The sequence below is a fragment of the Hippoglossus hippoglossus genome, chromosome 17, assembly GCF_009819705.1.
Source record: "Hippoglossus hippoglossus isolate fHipHip1 chromosome 17, fHipHip1.pri, whole genome shotgun sequence".
Taxonomy (NCBI): Eukaryota; Metazoa; Chordata; class Actinopteri; order Pleuronectiformes; family Pleuronectidae; genus Hippoglossus; species Hippoglossus hippoglossus.
In genome coordinates, this window is record NC_047167.1 from 18,465,140 (window position 1) to 18,485,257 (window position 20,118).

The window sequence follows — 20,118 nt, forward strand, 5'->3', positions numbered from 1 at the left end:
AGAATATGGCTGAGCTGAAGCAGTACCATGGAAAAATGGTTCAAATTTCCTCCTCAATGTTGTGCTGGTTAGATCAACAGCAGCAGAAAACACTGTCTGTGGTTATCGCTGCTAGAAGGGGTTGAACCAGTTTTAAATCAAAGAGTTCACTCAATATTTTCCACCAGCACTGTAAATGTTTAATGGGTGTGTTCCATAAAAACATAAGAGATTGTAATGGCTTGTGCATTATCAGCTGTGATTGTCTACACTTGGGACTTCGACAAAGGTCAGATAACATTTTATGACCACCTGATGCAGAAAAACAGGTAATTGATAAAGGTTTTCTTGTCCTTTTAAGTCAGTAATTAAAATACCTCTCAGACACAGATCTTATTATTTCCTTATCATACAACGGAAGAGTGAGGTAGAGCGTAACACACATGGAGAGGCAACTATATACACACTAAAGGTAGTATTTTGGATTCATGGCTACCTGAACAAGCATAATGTCAGGGTTATACAGGGTGTGCAAATATTATTACAGGGAGAATGAAGCAGTTGGACGTGGACAAGGCTTCCCATTTTTAGCTGCTGCTAATGTTAGCTCGTCTTGTTTCTAGGGACTTGAATGTAGGTTAGGATTCCTTCAGTGTTCATCATTCAGGAGGTTTATACCAGGAGCTGAATTGTGTGCAGAGGACTCCTCCTCGCCAAACCAAACAGGAGAAGTGATTAAAACAGATAGAAACACTGAATAAAGCAGTTTCTTTGATGTGGACACAGAACGTCAGGAGGGGCTGTTTGCTCAGCTTGTTTCTCTGTCAACTTAAGATCCAGACATCCAATGACTAAAATCCTTCATCTGGTTAATGGATATAGTTACAAGGTTATATGCATATAAAAAGTGCCAGGAGCTGAAATGGTGAGAAAGTAGTCGTCTGGAAATGTTGTAATGTCCAGTCATCCGGCCGACAACAAGCACTTATGGAAAACTGTCTGTGGTAGCTGTCCCTCCCACTCAGAGCACTTCATCACACCCATCAAGCAGCTTTACTTTCTCAGACAGGCTTATGACTGCAGTGACTGTACATGGGTGGCAACCAGTGGGAGCTGATCTGAGTCTAATGAGTTTGGGCAGAATGACCTTATCCTGAGCAGAGTGACGGCTCCATCTTTCCAATGACACTATTACTGCTGCCTGACTAACTGGCTGACAAGGAATTGGGTGGAGGGGCTGAGCAATTCCTTCACTGACAAATAAAATGAGTCTTGAGTGAAGTGAGATGTGCGTTCATGCGAGTGGGTTTGTTAACACATGGCACAAATAAAGTCTCACAAACTCAGCTTGTGGCTGTGCTGAAGTGTATTCTTCTACTTAATTTTTGTTTACCATGTTTATGTTTCCTGTAAGGTGAAAGAGAGAAACGGAGAAAGGGTAAGGGCGTCGTACCTTCCTCGTCAATCCACTTCATGGTGAAGAGCTGGTCGTTGTCCATGGTGCACATGTCTTTCACTTCCCCGTACAGGGCCTCGTATGAGATGGATGGTTCAAAATGGGTAATCATGATGTCCCTGCAGAAAAGCCAGATAATATTTCACTGTTATATAGATGTGATTACATAGGAATCCAGTGACAGAATAAAGAAAATCTACCACCTACCAAAACCTTTATATGTATTCTTCTTCCTAAGCTTATAGCCTCTGTACAACCTGAGCTTGAGACGATCTGCAGACAGGAATGGCAGAAAATCCCCATTCTGATAATTATCCTTATTTGTTAATTATTTATTCAATAACTTGTTTCCAAACCAAAAAATAATTAATTATATTCATCAGAAAAAAACAGCAAATCCTTACATTGGAGAAGTTGGAACCAGAAAATGTTTGGTTTCTATATTTTATAAATGATTAATCCACTAATCCTCAAGGTACGAATCTGTATTTTTCCATGTTAAAAAGAAAAGCCACTTCCTGCCTGGTATTGATGGATTCAAAGAAAAACTCTGGAGGACAACACACTTTTGATGGAGACTGAGAGTAAAAAAATAAAAAAGGTGAGAGAAAGCGTCATTTTCTCCCTCAAACGCTGCTGTGTGTGAGTCACAGTCTTGCAGTCTGTCACATTTGTGTGCATTCATCTGTACAACATGATTGTGGGTGTGAGAATTAGAGCAAAAGCGAGAAAGACGGAAACACACACACACACACACACACACACACACACACACACACACACACACACACACACACACACACACACACACACACACACACACACACACACACACACACACACACACACACACACACACACACACACACACACACACACACACACACACACAGGCAATTGTAACCGCTGTGGTAAAGGCTCACTGTCCACCACTGCACTCCATTACTTCTCTGAAAAACTGGGAAAAAAAATCCTTTGCACTTGGCTTACTGCCCTTAATCAACAAGTACATCACTCACTGCCTCATCAGCTCGCACAGACGTAAACACAAACACTCCAACATCAAGATGAGACACGAGATTAGGAGAAAAACGAAGATCAACGATCCCTGCGGTCGGGATCATCTGCCTGTCATTTCATAGCAGCGTTAGGATTGATGTCGCCTGCTCGCAGCCTCATGGCCAGCCTCAGTGGTGTTTACGACCCGAGGTGGGGGATGGAGATTGTGGACTTGAGCTTTTACAGGTCTACAGGCGACAGGAGTCTGAGCTTGGGCGTCAGGTTCGGGAACTAGCGGGGAGGCAAAAACGAGGAGAGTACAGGAAATAATGGAAATAAAGAGGGGGTGATGGGTAATAGCTGTCCCAGCAGCAAAGAGAGTGACCCCCTCCCCAAGGACAAACACCCCTTACTCCCTTTACTGCCATCGTCAAAGATGAACCCAGATTTCCATCAACCTGAAAGCTTGATAGCGAGATAATAAAATGCCAACGCATGAAGTAAACAGTGCACACCTTGGAGGCCATCTACTGTACAAGTCCAAGGACGGTGTAAAGTGTATAAGGTCACTGTGGGGTCAGTCCGTGCTCGGAGCAAGTGAACACACACTAGACTGTGATTTATTAATGTTGAGCATCTAAAGAGTGCAGCCTTCTCTCTGCTGGGATTAAATTGTCTGAAACTCCACTCAGAATGAAGGAAGCTTTCTGAGCAAGAATAAACTGACACAAAGCTCAGACTGATGCCTTCTCCTCGGTCCTCCCTCAATGTTCTCACCCTCATCCTCCATCCTGCTGGTGTTAATCATTGCCTGTGAGGAGGGGACTGGCAACAACACTCCTACAGTCTGATCTCTTCTCTAGGACCAACACGGCAGCTCAACTTCCTGTTAAAGCCCTGATAACGTCAGAACAGACACACACAGGCACAGACACACACAGGCACAGACACACTTCAGTTCTCACACCGCGTCTCTCGATGATCCAAGCAGCATATTAATGCCAGCAGGTGACTTTAACTGTGTCACATGTAGCTGGACCTGAGCCGTGGGTCTTCATTAAACACAGTTTCTGTGCTGTAGTTAAAGTTAAGCTGCGTCTCAGGTGCCTCAAACAACTGTGACACAGATACAGGCTCAGGAACAAACAGGAAGGGATAAAAATATATTGAGAGCAGGGGTGAAAAAAAATACTTCAATGAAAAAAATGTTTTCACTCTCTGAAACCAAAGTTTAATAGAACAAACTTACTGTATAGATTAAACATTACCAATCATACTTATTAAATATAGACAGTTAGAAATAAAAGCCTATATCTGATAAAAGCCTCAAATAAAGAATGGTTACCTTCAGCAGTTTGCAGTTATCTTAAATCAAATATCTCTGGTTTTGAACTGTTGTTTGTGGGACAAAAAGAACACTTGAGCTTTCAGACCATGCTTTATCACAGGACTAGTAAATAATTTTAAAAATCGTTAGTTGCAGCCCTTTGATTTGGACAATTAATTTGTTAATACTTAAATTAAACAAGAGATTCAGCTGAAAGGGAACTTTTTAATCATATAGTAGTGACCTGTGGTGACAAATGAAAGCGAGCTGTATGATTCCTCAGGGTGACTAAGACAGACGGACTGCGCAGCTTATCAGTGCTGAGTAACAGGGAGGAAGTGACATTCCTCACGGACCTGGCATTCCTCCGCTCCGTACTGTCCTACAGTACAGCTAAATTAAAAGAAAGAGGAGGAGGAGGAGGAGAAGGAGGAGAAGGAAATGCAGGGGGTGTTGGCCTGTGCCCCTGGCATCTTAACTGCCTTGAGTAGGACTCTGAAGCCCCATCTGCCCAGCGTGAAGCCATTCGTTACTGGTGAGTGCTCAAGCAGAAAGAAGGGTCAGGGTGCCTCTACAGGCTTCCATGAGCACCTACGACCATCCATCTCTCTGTCAGCGAGGCCATGCCCCCCACAACACCTTCACGCTACATCTTCACATAACCCACATGCACAAGCTCAGAGAAGACGAATTACATGCTAGCACAGACACAAGTTGATAGGAAAAGCTTGACCAAAACAGCCACCTATACAAAAAACCTGCAGCGCAACTCGCAGCTTTACTGGTCCAGATTGCAGAATGCAATCCCACTGTCATGCATAAAAGGAGGAAGCCTTGAGCACAAGGCAACAATCAAACGCACCCCTGCTGAGTGTGGGGACAAGGTCACTCCTCAAACTACAGAAAGAAACGTGTGCGTAAACACTTGTGTAATCTGTGTAACACATAATGATATAGACACCACAACGCAGGCAATATATTACATGCATTTGAGCTGCCACTAAGAGCGAGCGACACTCTGTACCTATAATTAGGAGTGGAGATGTGTGTATAACATTGTGGTTCAGTGCTCGAGGGGCTTTCAGAGAAAAAGTAAACTGCAGGATAAGGAATGCTTCCTGTATTTTAAACAAAGCCAAGCCTTCCAGTCCTGATGTAAATGGTGGAGTCTATGAAAAGGAAGAGCAACTCCTTTCTAAGAGAAGAAAATAAGTGAACTGCTCCGTCGAGCCAGTGTAATCCCATTTTCCTGCCAAACAACATGCCTCACAGGAATCCTGAAGTTGACTTGGCACATAAGAAGCCTTGTGTTCGTCCGTGTTGGCAAATCTGATTAAAATCCTAATCAACAAACACAGAAGATACACTCTGTGAAACTCCTGCTTCATTCTTATTGAGGGAAGGTCCATTTTGACAAATTATAATTCTTCATACAACATATGATAACTAGAAAAAAAATCTAAATGCAAACAAGTAATACCTAGTTTTAATAATATATTGCTTTAAAAGGCTTTAGTTGCCAGACAAACTTCACTGTGCTTTATTAAAATGCATACAAGTATAGATTTATGAAATAATAATGAATGAAAAGTGATGGTTGGTTTTTCTCTATCTTAAACTGAATATATTTTAGGTTTTAAACTATACAACATATTTTCTCACAACATCATCTACGAAAAATCATTCAAATCAATAATTACATCTAAAATTAGTAATTTGTTTCGGTCGTACAACTCTCCACCATCTACTACCACAGAATAGTATGAGCATCACTATTATTGTCTGGTCATGTGGTCAGTGCATTTCTCTATTGACTATCAGTCTGAATGGGAGCAACATAAATACGAGCCAGTGACAGACTGGGACTGCTACCGGCTGACACCAGTCTGCTAAAGCTGTCTCTGAACAACAACAGACACATACAAAGAAAGGAATGGACTCACAAATAGCACAAGTACTGAAAATAGATTAGATAGATTTCACTGAGTAAAATCATTTAAACAGTCCAATTGAATATGGTATTTGCAAATTGTTCAGATTGAAAGGATGTTTTAAAAAAATCAGCTATCTCCGGTCTGTCATCAAGAATCTTAATAGTAAAAAAACAAAACAATCAATCACCTGATTTCATTGATTAACACTTTGGAACACAGAAATAAAACCAAGGACATGACCTGTTTAGGGTTGCAGTTAACAATTACTTCCATTATAATTAATCAGACCTTTATTGTTTTGATTAGTGAAATCATATTTTTAATCTTTAATCTACAATCACAGAGACAATCACATCAGTGAACAATCAGCCTCTTATTCTCAGTGTTATTCACTGGTTGTGGAGACACCGATAAACACCAACATGCTTTTGAGTCTGTTTTATGCATAATAGATGTTTTATAAAAGTTGTACTTTTTACAACTATATAAAAACAGTGACGAAACAAACCTAACGTGAGGCCACTACCTGATTAATCACTACCAATCTAACACATTGATTGAGGGCATTACTAACCCATCTAAGTCCCACTCCAAACATCTGCAGGGAAACTATAACAACATTGATGCCATCCTGTCTTAATCAATCCTGATGGCCAAACAGTGAGCCTTTTTTTTTGCTTTCCTTTTTGCCAACATAGCTGAGATTCCTCAGCAGCGACATCATAAATACTTCACATGTTTTGTTGTGCAGGATGACAACTAATGATCGACACACATTAGAGTTCCTGAGGTGTGTCGCAGAGCCAGTGTGAAATACGCCAGGTATGGCCCAGGTGACTTGCACTACATGTTTTTCAAGTTGGCTGGGCTCCAATCGCTGACTCTATCGAACAGAGACACAGTGGGACAGGGTGTGTCAGGGAAACAAGTGGGTGACCAACAATTTCCAGCACCACGTCCAAGTGTGAAACTAAAACAACTCCGGGCTGGAGGGCAATCACCGACTCTTATTTGGTATGACCAAATATCAAAGCACTGACAGTTCCATCACAAGTAGGATGATCAAGGATTAACAGTTCACTGATATTTATAGTTTATGATGTCATGCAGGTCTTGAGTCAGAGTTATTATCCCCCCCCCCCAGTCAGATACTGGTAATGTAAACACTAGGTCATGGTTATGTGTCACAGAGAGTTTACCTGGACCCGAAACCACTGCTTAATTAAAGGATTAACTTCTCAACAGCAAAAACAATATAATATAATAAGTATAAACTGTAAAAGTAACTTCATTAGGTTAAAAACTATATTGTTCATGACATTATTTGATTGTATCTATTCTGTATTGTGATCATTTCGGTATGTTTAAGTTTTGGGGGTATTTGTTGATCAAAACAAGCAAATTGGAGCCCTCCTCTTAGATTTGTTTAATGTTTTAACTGTTAAAAACAACACTTTACATACATTTAAGTAATCAAGACAGTAGCTGGTGGGTTAATAATCAATAGGAAATACGTGTTAGCTGTAGTAGTTTATTGGGGTACACTGCTTAGTTATTTAAACTGAAGTTTGCAGTATATCTGACATTCTTACTAGAACGAGCATGACAGTGAAGCAATCATATCTAAATTGATTTCCTGTCCTGATTAACTAGTGCTGACAACAATGCTCTGATTCGAACTGGCCTTTAATTGATTTCCTGTTCATCCCAGACGTGACACCACATCAATGTTTCAGCAAATGTTAACTTTCCCCAACTAGTCAACAACAACAACCCGGTTTAGTTGTTCACCTGATCCACCTGAGAGCTTGTTAACTGACAGGTACTGGACTTAGCGGCCACTGCTAGCAGCTGTTAGCTAGCACAACAACTCGTTTCGACTGGGTTTAAAGCTCGTAACAAGTTCGCTACACACGTTAGAAGTAACACGGTGCTTTGGGCCGTTCACTGGTTGTGTGTGCGGACAGTTTCACCTGTCTGTCTGCCCGGGCAAGTTCACCAAAAACCCGGTACCTGATGTTAGCATGCTGTTAGCTGAGTTTGCTAACGTTAGCCAACTGGTGTGAGCCACCTTCCGCCGCGTCTGACGCCCGCGACGTTCTCGGTTGTAAGAAACAACATTAATAAGAAGAAGCTGGAGGGAGGGGGGGGGGGGGGTGTGAGTTCTCACCCTTTGTAATAAGCTTTCACCCGGACTTGGTGGGAATTCTCGCCGGGGTGGGACATGGTGCTGTCCCGCAACGTCGGCATCACAAGCTCCGCCGCGGTCAGTCCGACTCACCGATGCCTTCCTCCTTCCTTCCCCTCCTTCCCTCCTCCGCCGTGTAGGTGCGTGCCGCGCCCCGAACACTTTGTTTGTGCCGTCCGTCGACACGCCGGGTGGACGCCGAGGTGATTTCTCCCTGGAAATGGCGACTTTACCTCTTTTTCGGACGAACAGAAATTACACGTAAAGTAAAGGAAAACTTGCGGAGTCCGCCGAACAACTCCCCACTGCAGAGGCCTGGCGACGGACGAGTCCACTGCCGGAATGCTGCGGGGTGGCGCATAACTTAGCACCACACACACGCAGACATGTCAGCGCGTTGAATTAATAGTATGATTAAACTTTACCAAACTGATTTTAAACACAGTCATTTTTCACAAAGCAACAAACCAAACGTGACGTTGTTTCCACGTCGTTACATTTGAATACGTCCAAATCCAGGTTTTCCCGACTGTACCAACTCAGGGCTTTAGCGTGTGTTGAGTGGTGCATTCATGTACAAACTGCTGAGCTCGGACATTGTAAAACCGCCCCGGGGGGATATGTCGCATTCAAGTGCTCTGGTTTGGTTAAAATGTAACTGCTCGATAAACTGCTTTATCTAGAAGTAGTAATATCTCTTCTACAAAAATAACCCAGCATGCAATAGTTTGATTTTCCTCCTTAGACAATGAAACAGAAAGAGACTGGCAAGTTATTTGCATTCTATTCAAGCCATTATTAATTAATACAACCATCTCAGCTTCAGCCTTTATAATATTTATGCTGCATGTATGCATCAGTTTGAGGAAGCTGCAGTTTGTGGTGCTGTACAATTGTATTAATATATTCATATTAATTCTGGTATATGGTTTGGTACCAAGCCACTTGACTGAGCTTCTACATCAGTACTCACCAGTAGCCTGGGATCTTATAATAAGGCCCCAATGACTGTGTTATTATAGCAACAGGCCCCTAACCCTCTGATTAGTTTACCTTAGGAACCCAGACTTGAGACTGACCCAATGGATTTTACTTGATTATTTTTATTGTCATTATTAATTATTTTGTTATTAGTCATATTATAACCTATGTTTCTTTTATCCCTTTACTCTGCCATTATTTTCCAATCGTGTTTGCTTTTTTCTTTGCTTTTATATTACATAATTCTCATTGTTTATTCCTTGTGAAGCCCTTTGTAACACTGTTTAAAAAAGTACTATATAAATAAAGTTCATCGTTATTATCATGCAGGGTTGCTGAATTTCACTGAGATTAATCCCCCCAGTTTTTTGTCCTTTTATTCCATTGGACAGCAACATGATTTCCGCACAAAGCTCAATCTCACAGGTGAATATCTAAATCCTTATATATAAAAATCCTCACTACAATACAAATAAACTCAGAGTAAACAGTCGGGCTCCTCCGGGTCTGTCCACGCAGTGCGCGCAGCAGCAGAGCCCCGCATGTGGAAGGTCCTCCCGCACTGTGAGCGGTGCTGTGCCCAGGCTGGCTTTTTTTTATTATTACAGTCTCCTGTCTGTGCACCGTCTGATTTTTTTAAATCTCCATTTTACATTGACGCATCAGTGTCGCCTCCTGACTGGGACAATGTGCCGGGGTACGGTCAGCTCCTGATGGCCCGAGTCCTTCACTACCAGGCAGGTACCGCCGACAAGAGGTGAATGGATGAGGATGCATGACGCACACACAGACACAGAGAATGACTCCCCGATATGTTGCATTGATTATCCTATAAATTATGGACAGTACATTCAAGATCAGACTGTGTTTGTTGTGCTCGTTCAGGGTTTATGAATAATATCACGTCTGCTTTCTATTAGACAGAACAGGCTCTGCAGCAAAATCAAATCAATATTCAACGTGTGAGCCTCTAGCCAATATCAGTCTCCATCCATTTGAAATATACAGCAGCTTATTTTACTGGGCTAATGTTAGAAATTATTTCATTATTGTTATTATTGTGGAAATATTTTACTCATAATTAGCTGTTTGGGAAAAAACTTCCAGCACTGAAGCATCTCTGTTTTTCAAAAGAATGTGTGAGAGGCAGAAAATAACAGTAACGACCCATCAATTAATCAAGGATGTGAAATATCTTTCCTGTTCATAAGGTGTTAATAACATAAAAATGTTTTCACGGGTGACAACCTATAGATCAATCTCGTGTTATAGTTTGTTTATAATTTATATGGCTCATAATTTGATTGTTATACGGAAATTACGTAAGATGTTCCAAGAACCACAAATTTTATTCTTTTTATGTATTTTTTGCACTTTTACACCAATATAAAACAAATGGGAAAAAGTTGGATAACACTCATTATTATCTAAAATCAGCACATTTATAGACACTGATTATTATTGACTGTGTTGTGTGGTTTATTTCAGTACTGCACAGGTTGGGTTTTCTCTTAAGTTTATTATCTGTGAGTTTATGTTCACTGGCCAATTCAAATACCATGCAGTATTTAATGAACCAATAACATTATGATTTGTTCTCTGCTTTTCTTGCTGTCTCTTTGGTGTTTGGTGCATAATGAACATACTCAAATATTTGAAATCCTTCAACAAATAAATGATCCGTTATATGAAACTAAGCAAAATGGGTCAAATTTACACACCAGTGAAATCTATCAAATAAAATGTTTAATTCTGAACGAGAGCAGAAACATTTTGGCAGAATTTAAGAACAAAATGTTGGGTTTAAACCCAGTTCTGAAAGTGTACTTTATTCAAATCTGATTTTAACTGTTCATGCCTTTATTTCAATCAATCAAATTTTATTTGTATAGCCCATATTCACAAATCACAATTTTTCTCATAGGGCTTTAACAAGGTGTGACATTCATTTACATTCATTCAACACTGGATGTTTTAAATCTGACAGATTTATTATAGACTCATGTCACTGAAAGCTTTCGCCACAGTGAGAGAGAAAAGCCTTCAACACTAAAACATCTAAATCTCATTCACATGAAGTTCATTCAGAGGAAGTTGGTATTTACCTTCCTCCTGTTAATTAATGTCTCTTTCATCTCCATAGTTTTCCCATCACTGAATCTGTGTGTGTGACCTGGAGGATGGAGAGACAGAGGCCTGGAGAGAAGCAGGCGGACTCTAATAGAACTGTAGCCGCCGCCACCACCCCCACTACATCAGCTCCTGTAACCATGGCAACAGTCAGCTCCAGCTGCACCACTTGCACCCAGGCGCCCTCAGCTTCCCTCAGCATCATCCCATCTGACAGACAGGCGGTCCAGGTAATAGACAGAATCCAAGAGCTCTGCAAAGAAGTTTGATCACGAGTGCTTTAGGTAATAGAGAGCACCTGGTAGCCCTGGGCCTAATTATTATTACAGGTATGTATAGTCCCAGTGGGCTACTACCTGGGACCTCTACAGGCACTGTTTGACTTGACTGTCAGACAGTCCAGCTGCTAGACAGCACACATCTGTATACATTATTCAATTTGACAAGCAAAGAGGTCAGATAATAGACCGTACCATGGATCCCTTCACACATCGTTTCATATGACAGGGGCTCGTCCAGGTAATATATGAGACCTTTCTCTGCATTGAGTTTGTCACTTGATTGGCAGTCCAGACAATAGACAGCACCTGCTGGGAACTCTGCACTCATTGTTTTATTCAACGTATAGGGTTTTCCAGGCAATAGACAGTACCTTTGAACTCTAGATAGTAATAGGCAGTACGGGACCTCTGCAGCGCATATATCGTTTCATTTGACAGGAAGATAGGTCAGGTACAAGACAGAACCTGCGACCTTTGCAGACCTGTCCCAGAAAAGATATTCCCCTCGACAGTGTGTATGTTTTTCTTTCAATAGACTGTCTAGATGTGCAATAGAAGAAAACAAGCCATTTAATTGTGCTGCATTCAGGGGACTGAAAATGTATTTGTTTTGAACCAACAGGTGATCCAGCATGCTATCCACAGACCTCAGAGCATGGCAGCCCAGTACCTGCATCAGATGTACGCAGCCCAGCAGCAGCACCTCATGCTGCAGACAGCCGCCCTGCAGCAGCACCAGCACAGCCCCCAGCTGCAGAGTTTGGCCACCATACAGCAGGTCAGTGTGTGTGTGTGTGTGTGTGTGTGTGTGTGTGTGTGTGTGTGTGTGTGTGTGTGTGTGTGTGTGTGTGTGTGTGTGTGGTTGTGCAATGTGAATGAAAGAGTGTGAGAGGAAGGGAATAATGCGTTCACAATTCCTTTCAGGCTTCGGTCTGTCAGAGGCGGCCTCCGACTCCCTCCACTGGCAGTTTGGGTCAACCTGCGGGTGTTTCCCAAAGCTCTGTAAGCAACTGTGTCTCACTCTCATCCCCACATATGAACTCCAGTCTCTGTCTCTTTACATTCCTCATCATGCCTCCCTGAACCCAGATCACTTTACCAGCATCTCCGGTGACCGCCCAGCTGATTGGCCGCACCCACACATCCAACTCCACCACTGCTGCAACCACATTATCCCAGCAGGCCATGCTCCTGGGAAACAGACCAGCTAACTGTAACCAGGCTCAGATGTACCTCCGAACTCAGATGGTACAAGCCTTCTCAAATATCTCAAGCTCCTGGTCATACAGGTGCTTTGAAACAACGTAAATCATTTGCCCCTATTTCTATTATTACCAGACGCTTTTTCCTCTTTCAGCTAATTCTGACTCCTGCAGCTCCGGTGGCTGCAGTTCAATCAGACCTCCCTGCTGTCACCTCCTGCTCCTCTTTACCTACCTCCTCTCAGGTACTGACTTTGCCAGGCACAGAATTAGAATAAGCCATGTGTGACACAGCGCTCATTGTTATAGACCTGATGAGCCACGTTGCAGAATTAAAGGATATCTAGAAAAAGTGGAGGTAAAGTTTGGATATGACAGGAGCCATTCATAAAGCTGCATGAAAGAAGAAGGTGTTACAGGGCTGTCAACACCCCACACACTGACGTCTAAAAGTTATTCTCTTTGCGTATGTTCAGGTTCAGAATCTGGCTCTGCGTGCCCACTTACCTGGAGCTCTGGCTACTGCCCACAGTGTCATCTTAAAGCCGTCCACCCAGCCGCAAGCCCTGTGTCCATCCTCCTCTTTGTCCAAGACGTCAATCTGCGCTCTGAAGACCAACCAGCTGATTGACACCTCCACTGAGACCAGTCAGTCTGGACCCCACATCATGAGCCGAGGTGAGTCCCTGTGTTCAGACACTGAGGCCAAAAAGAAAGATTTAAGAGTTTCAGATTTACGTGTAGCAGAGGAACTCCTGCACGCAAGGACGTTTGAATCAAGTAACATATTTCAGGTATTGAATGAAAAAATACATATAACACACCCTGTTTTCTGTTAATATGTCCAACATCTGCTGTATGACTGATACATTATGTTTGGAGTATTTTCATGGGGAAAACTATGTTCCAGTATCCCAGAAAAGAGGAACATGTTTTGTATATCTGTAAGTTTTTTATTACCTCTGGCAAGTTATGTTTTCGTCTACATTTGTTTGATGGTCAGCAGGAGTATGCGAAAACGACTGAACTGATTTTGTGGAGGGGTGGACCGTGACCCAGGAACTTTCTTTTCACATTCTTTAACATTATGAGATTGGGCATTTTTTCAACATTTTCATTGATTTCTCGGAAAATAATCTTGATGAACAAAACCCTGCATGTTTAGGGGACCGATATTTATGAGTGTATGCAATTTGGTGCAGAAACAAATAAGAATCTGGATCTTGTGACTTTAAATGTGGTTTCATGAGGGGACTGTTGGGCCTTGGTGGAGGTATGTGCTCTACTGAGAGTCATTCTCTCTCTTCCTGCAGCCTTTTCTCCAGTGCAGACCCACGCTCTGGTCAAACAGCAGCTGTCCTGTCCATCCGGCCAGCGGGTGGCGCACCACCAGCTCATCCTGCAGCAGACCACGGCAGGCGCCCTGAACCACAGGCACCTCCAGCCCATCGCCCTCAGAGTAGCCCCCCAGGAAGCAAATTCCCACCATCTTCCTCTTCCTCTAAAAAGACTGACCACTCCCAGCACCCAATCACACACCAACTGTGACCCCCACACCCCCTCTTCTTCTACATTATCATCCTCTTCTTCATCCATCACCAGCGTATTTGCATCGTCAGCTCAGAACTCAATTCCAGCTGCCACCGTTCAGCCTCAGCCTCCTCCTCTGGTGGCCGCGCCGCAGCGCCGGACCTTATTCCCACAAGTGCAGAATCAGCCTCCGCCTCCTCCTCCGCCTCTGGTTCTCCCCAGGCTGCCCCAGAACCCCCCGGCCTCGCTGCAGAGGCTGTCCCTGCACTCGGTCCGGGCCTTGTCCGTCCAGTCGGGGCATATGCTGCTGACAGAGCAGGAGCTGCCGGTGGCGGAGGCCCTCCTCCAGATGCCCTACCAGAACCTGCCCCCCCCTCAGACGGTGGCTGTTGACCTGAAAGTGCATGTGGTCAGACGCAATGACAATCCACCAGTGAGTCACCGTGTCCTGTCTGGAGATCTCCTGTTCCCAGTATGTTTTGGTGTGACCGAGGTTTTGTTGTGGTTTTTAATTTCAGTCGGGGCAAACGTGCAAAGTGAATAGACTGAACCCAGAGGAGAAGAAAGACGGATGTTCTTCAAGTCGACAGAGAGACAGGACCCCCACATCCCTCATTGTGTCTCCTAAGCAAAATGGTGCAGGTAAAATATGATGCTAAAATATTTAAAGACACATAATGGCTTGTACATCTATTATAAGTTATAAGTATTCAAACCTGAAAATGAACCTGATTTGCTGAAATAATTCCAGTTCAACTGTCTGATAAAAGCTATTTTACGCTTGTTACGTTCCCGCAGTGATGGGTTCGTCCCCTGTCGTCTCCAGTCGCTCAGTGATCAGGTCACCACAGGTGGAGGAGTCCTCCCAGCTCACCACGACCAGCAGCAATGGCAGCATCCCTCCTCCTCCTCCACCTTCCCCTCTACCTCCTCCCATCCTCCCTACCACAGTCAGAGGCCCCAGCCAGCCTCCCTCCGCCCCAGCCAGCCTCCCGGGAAGCCCCGACCGGATACTGACGACCCACATCCTCACACACCTCATAGAGGGCTTCGTCATCAGAGAGGGCCTCGAGCCGTTCCCAGTAAGTTACCTGGAGGTGCAAGGAAAGACATCTCAGTGGGGCTCAGTCATGCCATAGTTAAAATATAACAAAATATAAAATAAAACCTACACCTCTGTAAATCTAAATCTACACTTCAACTGTCATTTTTTTAAGATGCAGGTGGGTCCTTCCTCCCTCTTAGGGGACCAGCAGGCTTCACTTCCAGAGTCACAGGAGATACACACCAACGGGAACACAGCAGCAGAGGACAGTCCTTCAACAGACTCAGAGATGGAAAACGATGAGCACACAGATGGTGAGCAGTGTGTGTGTGTGTGTGTGTGTGTGTGTGTGTGTGTGTGTGTGTGTGTGTGTGTGTGTGTGTGTGTGTGTGAGACTAACAGCTGGTTCCTCTGAAGTTGCAGAGCTGGGCGAGAGCGTGGCGGCGGTGTTGCAGTGTGAATACTGCGGGAGCAGAGGTTACGCTCAGACATTTCTTCGCTCCAAACGCTTCTGCTCCATGACGTGTGTCAGAAGGTAAATAAATCCCACACGAGATGTGACCAACTTGTTTGTGGTTCTCGGACAGCGAACAACTGGCCAACGAGCACAGCATAACATCAAGCATCAGCTCCAAATACTCAAAATGGTGGTGTTCGTAACTGGCATATTTTAGCCTCTTTTGTGGATAGTGGGAGGAAGTGGAGACGTGTCGTCCATCTCTGTTTACATTCCATGGTAGCAACCAATACGCTTGGGCCTCAAGGGACTCAAGTTCAGTTCTATCCTTTAAAACAATTTATAATATTGCATGTTTCATGAACTAGTGTTAGTTCACCACACTGTCTGAGAAACGATGAAGATTCTCATCCAGCTGCTACAAAACACCAACCAACTGGTCCTCACTTTGTGAAATTTATAATCAGGGTGTTGCTCTCTCTGTATAAATACAGATAAAACATGATGTATTAGGTTTATTCTATCCGCCCAACTTGACAAGTTAAAATGCAGCCTGTTCCTGTGGTGGTGAGACATGCCAACTCACATCTGGACTCCATTGAGCTCCATTCGGTTCATAAGAAAAAGTCCCAAGTGTATAATCAGTCTGGGGTTTCCCTCTGATTCTCCATCCAGCCATCAAAGACAGGACGGCTACGAATCCAGATGCAGCCCAGCAGCTATAATGGCTAATGCCTGACTAACCGTCTGCAGACAGCACTGACTTTGTGACCGACCCTCTGTGTTTAGGTTCAGTGTGAGCTGCACCAAGCGTATCACCGTGCTGCGAGCAGGCCGCTGGGGTCACAGGCCGATGGGCAGGAGGGGACGACCTCCCAGCAGAGTCAACGGAGCCTCCAGAGAACATTTCCTGAGACAGGTCCGTTCATATCAATGACCCGATGCATATAAGGAAAATACAGAAGTGCTGCAGGGATCACTGGTTCTAAAGTACAACTGCTCTCAGGGGAACAGCCACATTTTACAGCTTTTAGGTTGAACTAAAATATGCATTTGAAGGCTGATGTTAACATGAACCTTAAACCTTAAAATAGCAGCTTTAAAAGTCAATTTGACGCTTTGCTGACTTGAAATAGGGAAAATGTTGCTGCTTTCATTCCCACTCTGAACAGTCTGCTCTTGCTCTGTGTTACAATCTGAAGTACGTAACTTACCGATAGATGCAGAATCAGAACCAACAAGTTTAGGAGTAATGCAGAAATGTAGAGTCAGTAAAAAAGACTTAGAAGTCAGTAAAAAAACTGAGTGAGGAGACTTTAAAAATATGAAGTTTGGTGGATTTGTTCAGGGGAGGACTGGGACAATAATTCAGGCCGAGAATTTGACTCGTTTCCAGGGCACACTTCATGCAAAGGACCAGACCTCTAATTTTGTAGGCTAACCCTGTTTGTTGATGTAACGGTTGTGACTAGTAAACAAGTAGGCGCCCAGTAACTCACTGCCTTCTGCCATCTTTTCAGTGACATCATCTTTGCCAAGTGCCAAAAGAATCTCCTTTTCTGTTGCTACAATCAAAACAGTGAAAATATGATATTTCCAAGCGCTTTTACTTTAAAAATCCAACATCAGATTGTCCCGATATTGTCTGTGCGAAAATCTGAGGTGGTGAACCATCATTGTGAAGTGAAATTAGTCTGTTTATTATATAAATATTGCTTATTCACACAGTGGTAATGAGAAATCAAAATAGTTTTGTGTAACTTCTTTTAAATGAAACATTTATTTAGAAAGATATCACTATGTGCTCCACAGGCTCATGGGTCAGTTGCCGCGGGGGAGACTCAGCAGTGCTCACCGAGAGAGGAGGAAGAGGAGGCTCCGGAGGAAGAGGATGCTCAGGAGGAAGAGGAGGATCAGGAGGGGGAGGAGGAGGAGGAGACGGAGGAGGAGGAGGAGGAGGAAGAGGAAGAGGAAGAGGAGGAGGAAGAGGAAGACAATCCTCCCATTCCCATGAAGACCAGGTTAAGGAAGCAAGTTGAGAGAGACCGAGAGAGGGAGAGAGAGCAGAGGGCGCCAGAAGCGATCAGAGTTTCTGACGGAGAGGAAGACGTCGGCCGTCCGTCCCAGTGGAACGTGCAACAAGTGTTTTCTTATATCAACTCTCTGCCAGGTACTGATGTGGCTTGAGGATATGTAAAATGGCTGGTGGTTAAAAAATTCTTGTGTTTTGTCTATTTTACATGCACTTCATTCGACTGCAGTTAGTTGAGGTTTCAAGGCTTTTGTAAAATATAGTATCATATAAGTAGAAAAAAATAACGATACACAATTTTACGAAAACCCTTAACAATCAAGCCCCTTCATATATCAAAGAGCTCATAACCCCATATTATCCAAATAGGTGACTCTCCTCCCAAAACAGAGGCTCTCTTGTGATTCCAAGAATCTGTAAGAGACTTTTTGATAAAGCCTATAGTTAGTTCTGGATCAGGTGAGTCCTGAACCATCCCTACCTGATGGTGCACAAGTGTTCCTGGTGTCCCTCTCGTTTATTTATTTATTTTCAAGAAAAATATATACATTAGTTGAGGAATATAATTGTAAGTTGTAGCTTTAATATATCAAGTCAAACATCTGCCCTCGTCAAAATGAACAGGATTCTATTTATTCCTCTCCTTTCTCCAGGCGGTCGAGTCGTAGCCGAAGAGTTTCGCTCGCAGGAAATCGACGGTCAGGCTCTGCTGCTTCTCACCGAGGATCACCTGGTCAGCACCATGAACCTGAAACTGGGACCTGCACTCAAACTCTGTGCCCACATCAACTCTCTGAAAGATGCATGAGCCTTTAACATTCCTACTCGGGACCAGGACTAAGAAAAACAGTTTTTCGGGCTGATTTCTGATTTCATTGGTTAAAAGATGGAGCAGATCATGAAGTGATCTGAAATCCTGGACGCACAGATTTTCCTGAAACCACTGCCACGGATTTCTCTCCTGACACCTGCAGCTGTTTCCAGTTGTTGGTCAGATTGAAGTCCACTCAGAAACATGAGCAGTTTGATTCTATTACCTCTGGTCATTCCATCGTAGTGATTGTAGCTCCACTTATCCATTTGTTTCAAAATGGTTCCAGCAAATCTTTGTATCATTTGTAAACAAGCGATCAACTTAAAATTTACATTGTTACAAAAAGGTTGCTGTGTGATCTTCAAGGTTTTCAAAACAGATGGTTGCCTAATGTCGTGATTTTTACATGTATCATCAGCAAAACAGTTAAAATAAATATGAAAACTAACTGATGACGAGGTTATTTATTGTTACTATTATTGTATTATTGTCATAATTAATATATAAATAAAACCAATTGTAAAAAATGTAAGAAACATTGTTTGTCTTGTGTTGCTGTGTTGTGTTGTTGTGAACAGTAGCACACTAAACCATTCACACTGATGTGTTTAACTCCAACACTGTGTTAATTGATCAGAGCCATGAATCCTGTATCTATATTCAGAAAGACATACACAGGTAGATGTTACCTTACTTGTTATATTTATTTACAAGATTAAACATATTTACAATATTTTCATCATTATAATATTTTGGACAAACTTTTATCTACACATCCATCTCTTCTTTGTGCAATGATTGTCTGCTGGTTCAGGAGTTTGTCTTTGTTCTAGACCTTCACTGTCCCCAGCAACATTAAATGATAAGAATACCACAGGAATCAATATAAGCAGCAGAAAACACAAGACAAGCCGTCAACAATGTTCCCACATTTGTCATGAAAGCAACCAACCTCTTGAAAACCAGTTGGTGCAACTCAAGGGGTTTATCCCATTTGAATAAATACATTTCACAACAACCAGCACAGAAACCAGCACATTATCAACATTTAACAGCAGCAGGTAACAGCAGCAGCTTCATATTTTACAGTAGCATCATTTCATACTTGAATTATGAGCCTGAATTGTAGAGGTTAGCATGCTGGATAAATACAGAGTTCAAGAGAGTGAGACATGACTTACCTCACACAAGGTCAGAGTGCAATAAGAAACTTTCTTCAACATTACCAGCATTAAAGGCAGAGTCAAAAAGACAACAGCCAGTCAGAGGTCTCCTGTGGAAGGTGTCCAATCAGATTTGTCCTGTTGTCACAGCCCCAGTGGAATTATGATGGAATTACACTGTCAATCAAAATCAGCTTCAAAGTCAAATCTTAGCATCTGGTTGCTATGGTGATGAAAACACCAACTGATGAAGGAAGTTTTCACAATCATTTATTTTAGTAAATACCTTTTGTTTTACTCTAACTCATGAAGATATTTTCATGACTACATTTGATTTACATTTAAAATAATAATATTGTATGAATAATGTTATTTAATACTATTTAAATTATATGTTTAAAACTCTTTAAAACACTTGAAGCTACTTTTTTCTGTGTGTCTAAAATAATCCTTTCTAGTCCTTAGTGCCACAATTTGCCAGTTAACCCCTCACATAGTGTTTGGGTCAAATATGACCCTTTGTGACATTTGACAGCAGTAAAAATATCCTAAATGTCTTTTTTTTTGCCTGACATTTGATGACTTTTCCTAGTCACACCA

General features: G+C 42.7%; 2 protein-coding genes across 7 annotated transcripts in view; one reads left to right on the plus strand and one right to left on the minus strand.

Annotated features, from left to right (window-relative positions):
* prkci (protein kinase C, iota) overlaps positions 1-8,430 on the minus strand; it is a 29,308-nt gene extending 20,878 nt beyond the window's left edge. The window contains exons 1-2 of one of the 2 annotated variants that reach the window (XM_034614696.1): positions 7,866-8,233; positions 1,433-1,554 (exon numbers count right to left, since the gene is read on the minus strand). In XM_034614696.1, the coding sequence (XP_034470587.1) occupies positions 1,433-1,554; positions 7,866-7,945 (202 nt within the window). In that variant the 5' untranslated portion in view covers positions 7,946-8,233. Of the gene's footprint in view, positions 1-1,432; positions 1,555-7,865 lie in introns of both variants that reach the window. The other variant, XM_034614695.1, reaches the window with a different exon arrangement.
* Positions 8,431-9,384: 954 nt separating this feature from the next.
* On the plus strand, positions 9,385-18,841 carry phc3 (polyhomeotic homolog 3 (Drosophila)). 5 transcript variants are annotated; one of them, XM_034614457.1, is made up of 16 exons: positions 9,385-9,621; positions 11,008-11,224; positions 11,898-12,053; positions 12,200-12,277; positions 12,365-12,523; positions 12,633-12,722; positions 12,954-13,155; positions 13,791-14,440; positions 14,526-14,649; positions 14,806-15,089; positions 15,225-15,366; positions 15,470-15,587; positions 16,299-16,428; positions 17,322-17,441; positions 17,484-17,679; positions 18,195-18,841. In XM_034614457.1, exons 1-16 carry the CDS (start codon positions 9,407-9,409, stop codon positions 18,347-18,349), a joined length of 3,036 nt encoding a protein of 1,011 aa, XP_034470348.1. In that variant the 5' UTR covers positions 9,385-9,406; the 3' UTR covers positions 18,350-18,841. The 5 variants fall into 5 exon arrangements, with proteins under 5 accessions (XP_034470348.1, XP_034470346.1, XP_034470345.1 ...); XM_034614455.1 differs by having other exon boundaries at positions 15,225-15,370; positions 15,474-15,587; positions 17,322-17,679; XM_034614454.1 differs by having other exon boundaries at positions 17,322-17,679.
* Positions 18,842-20,118: the final 1,277 nt, after the last annotated feature.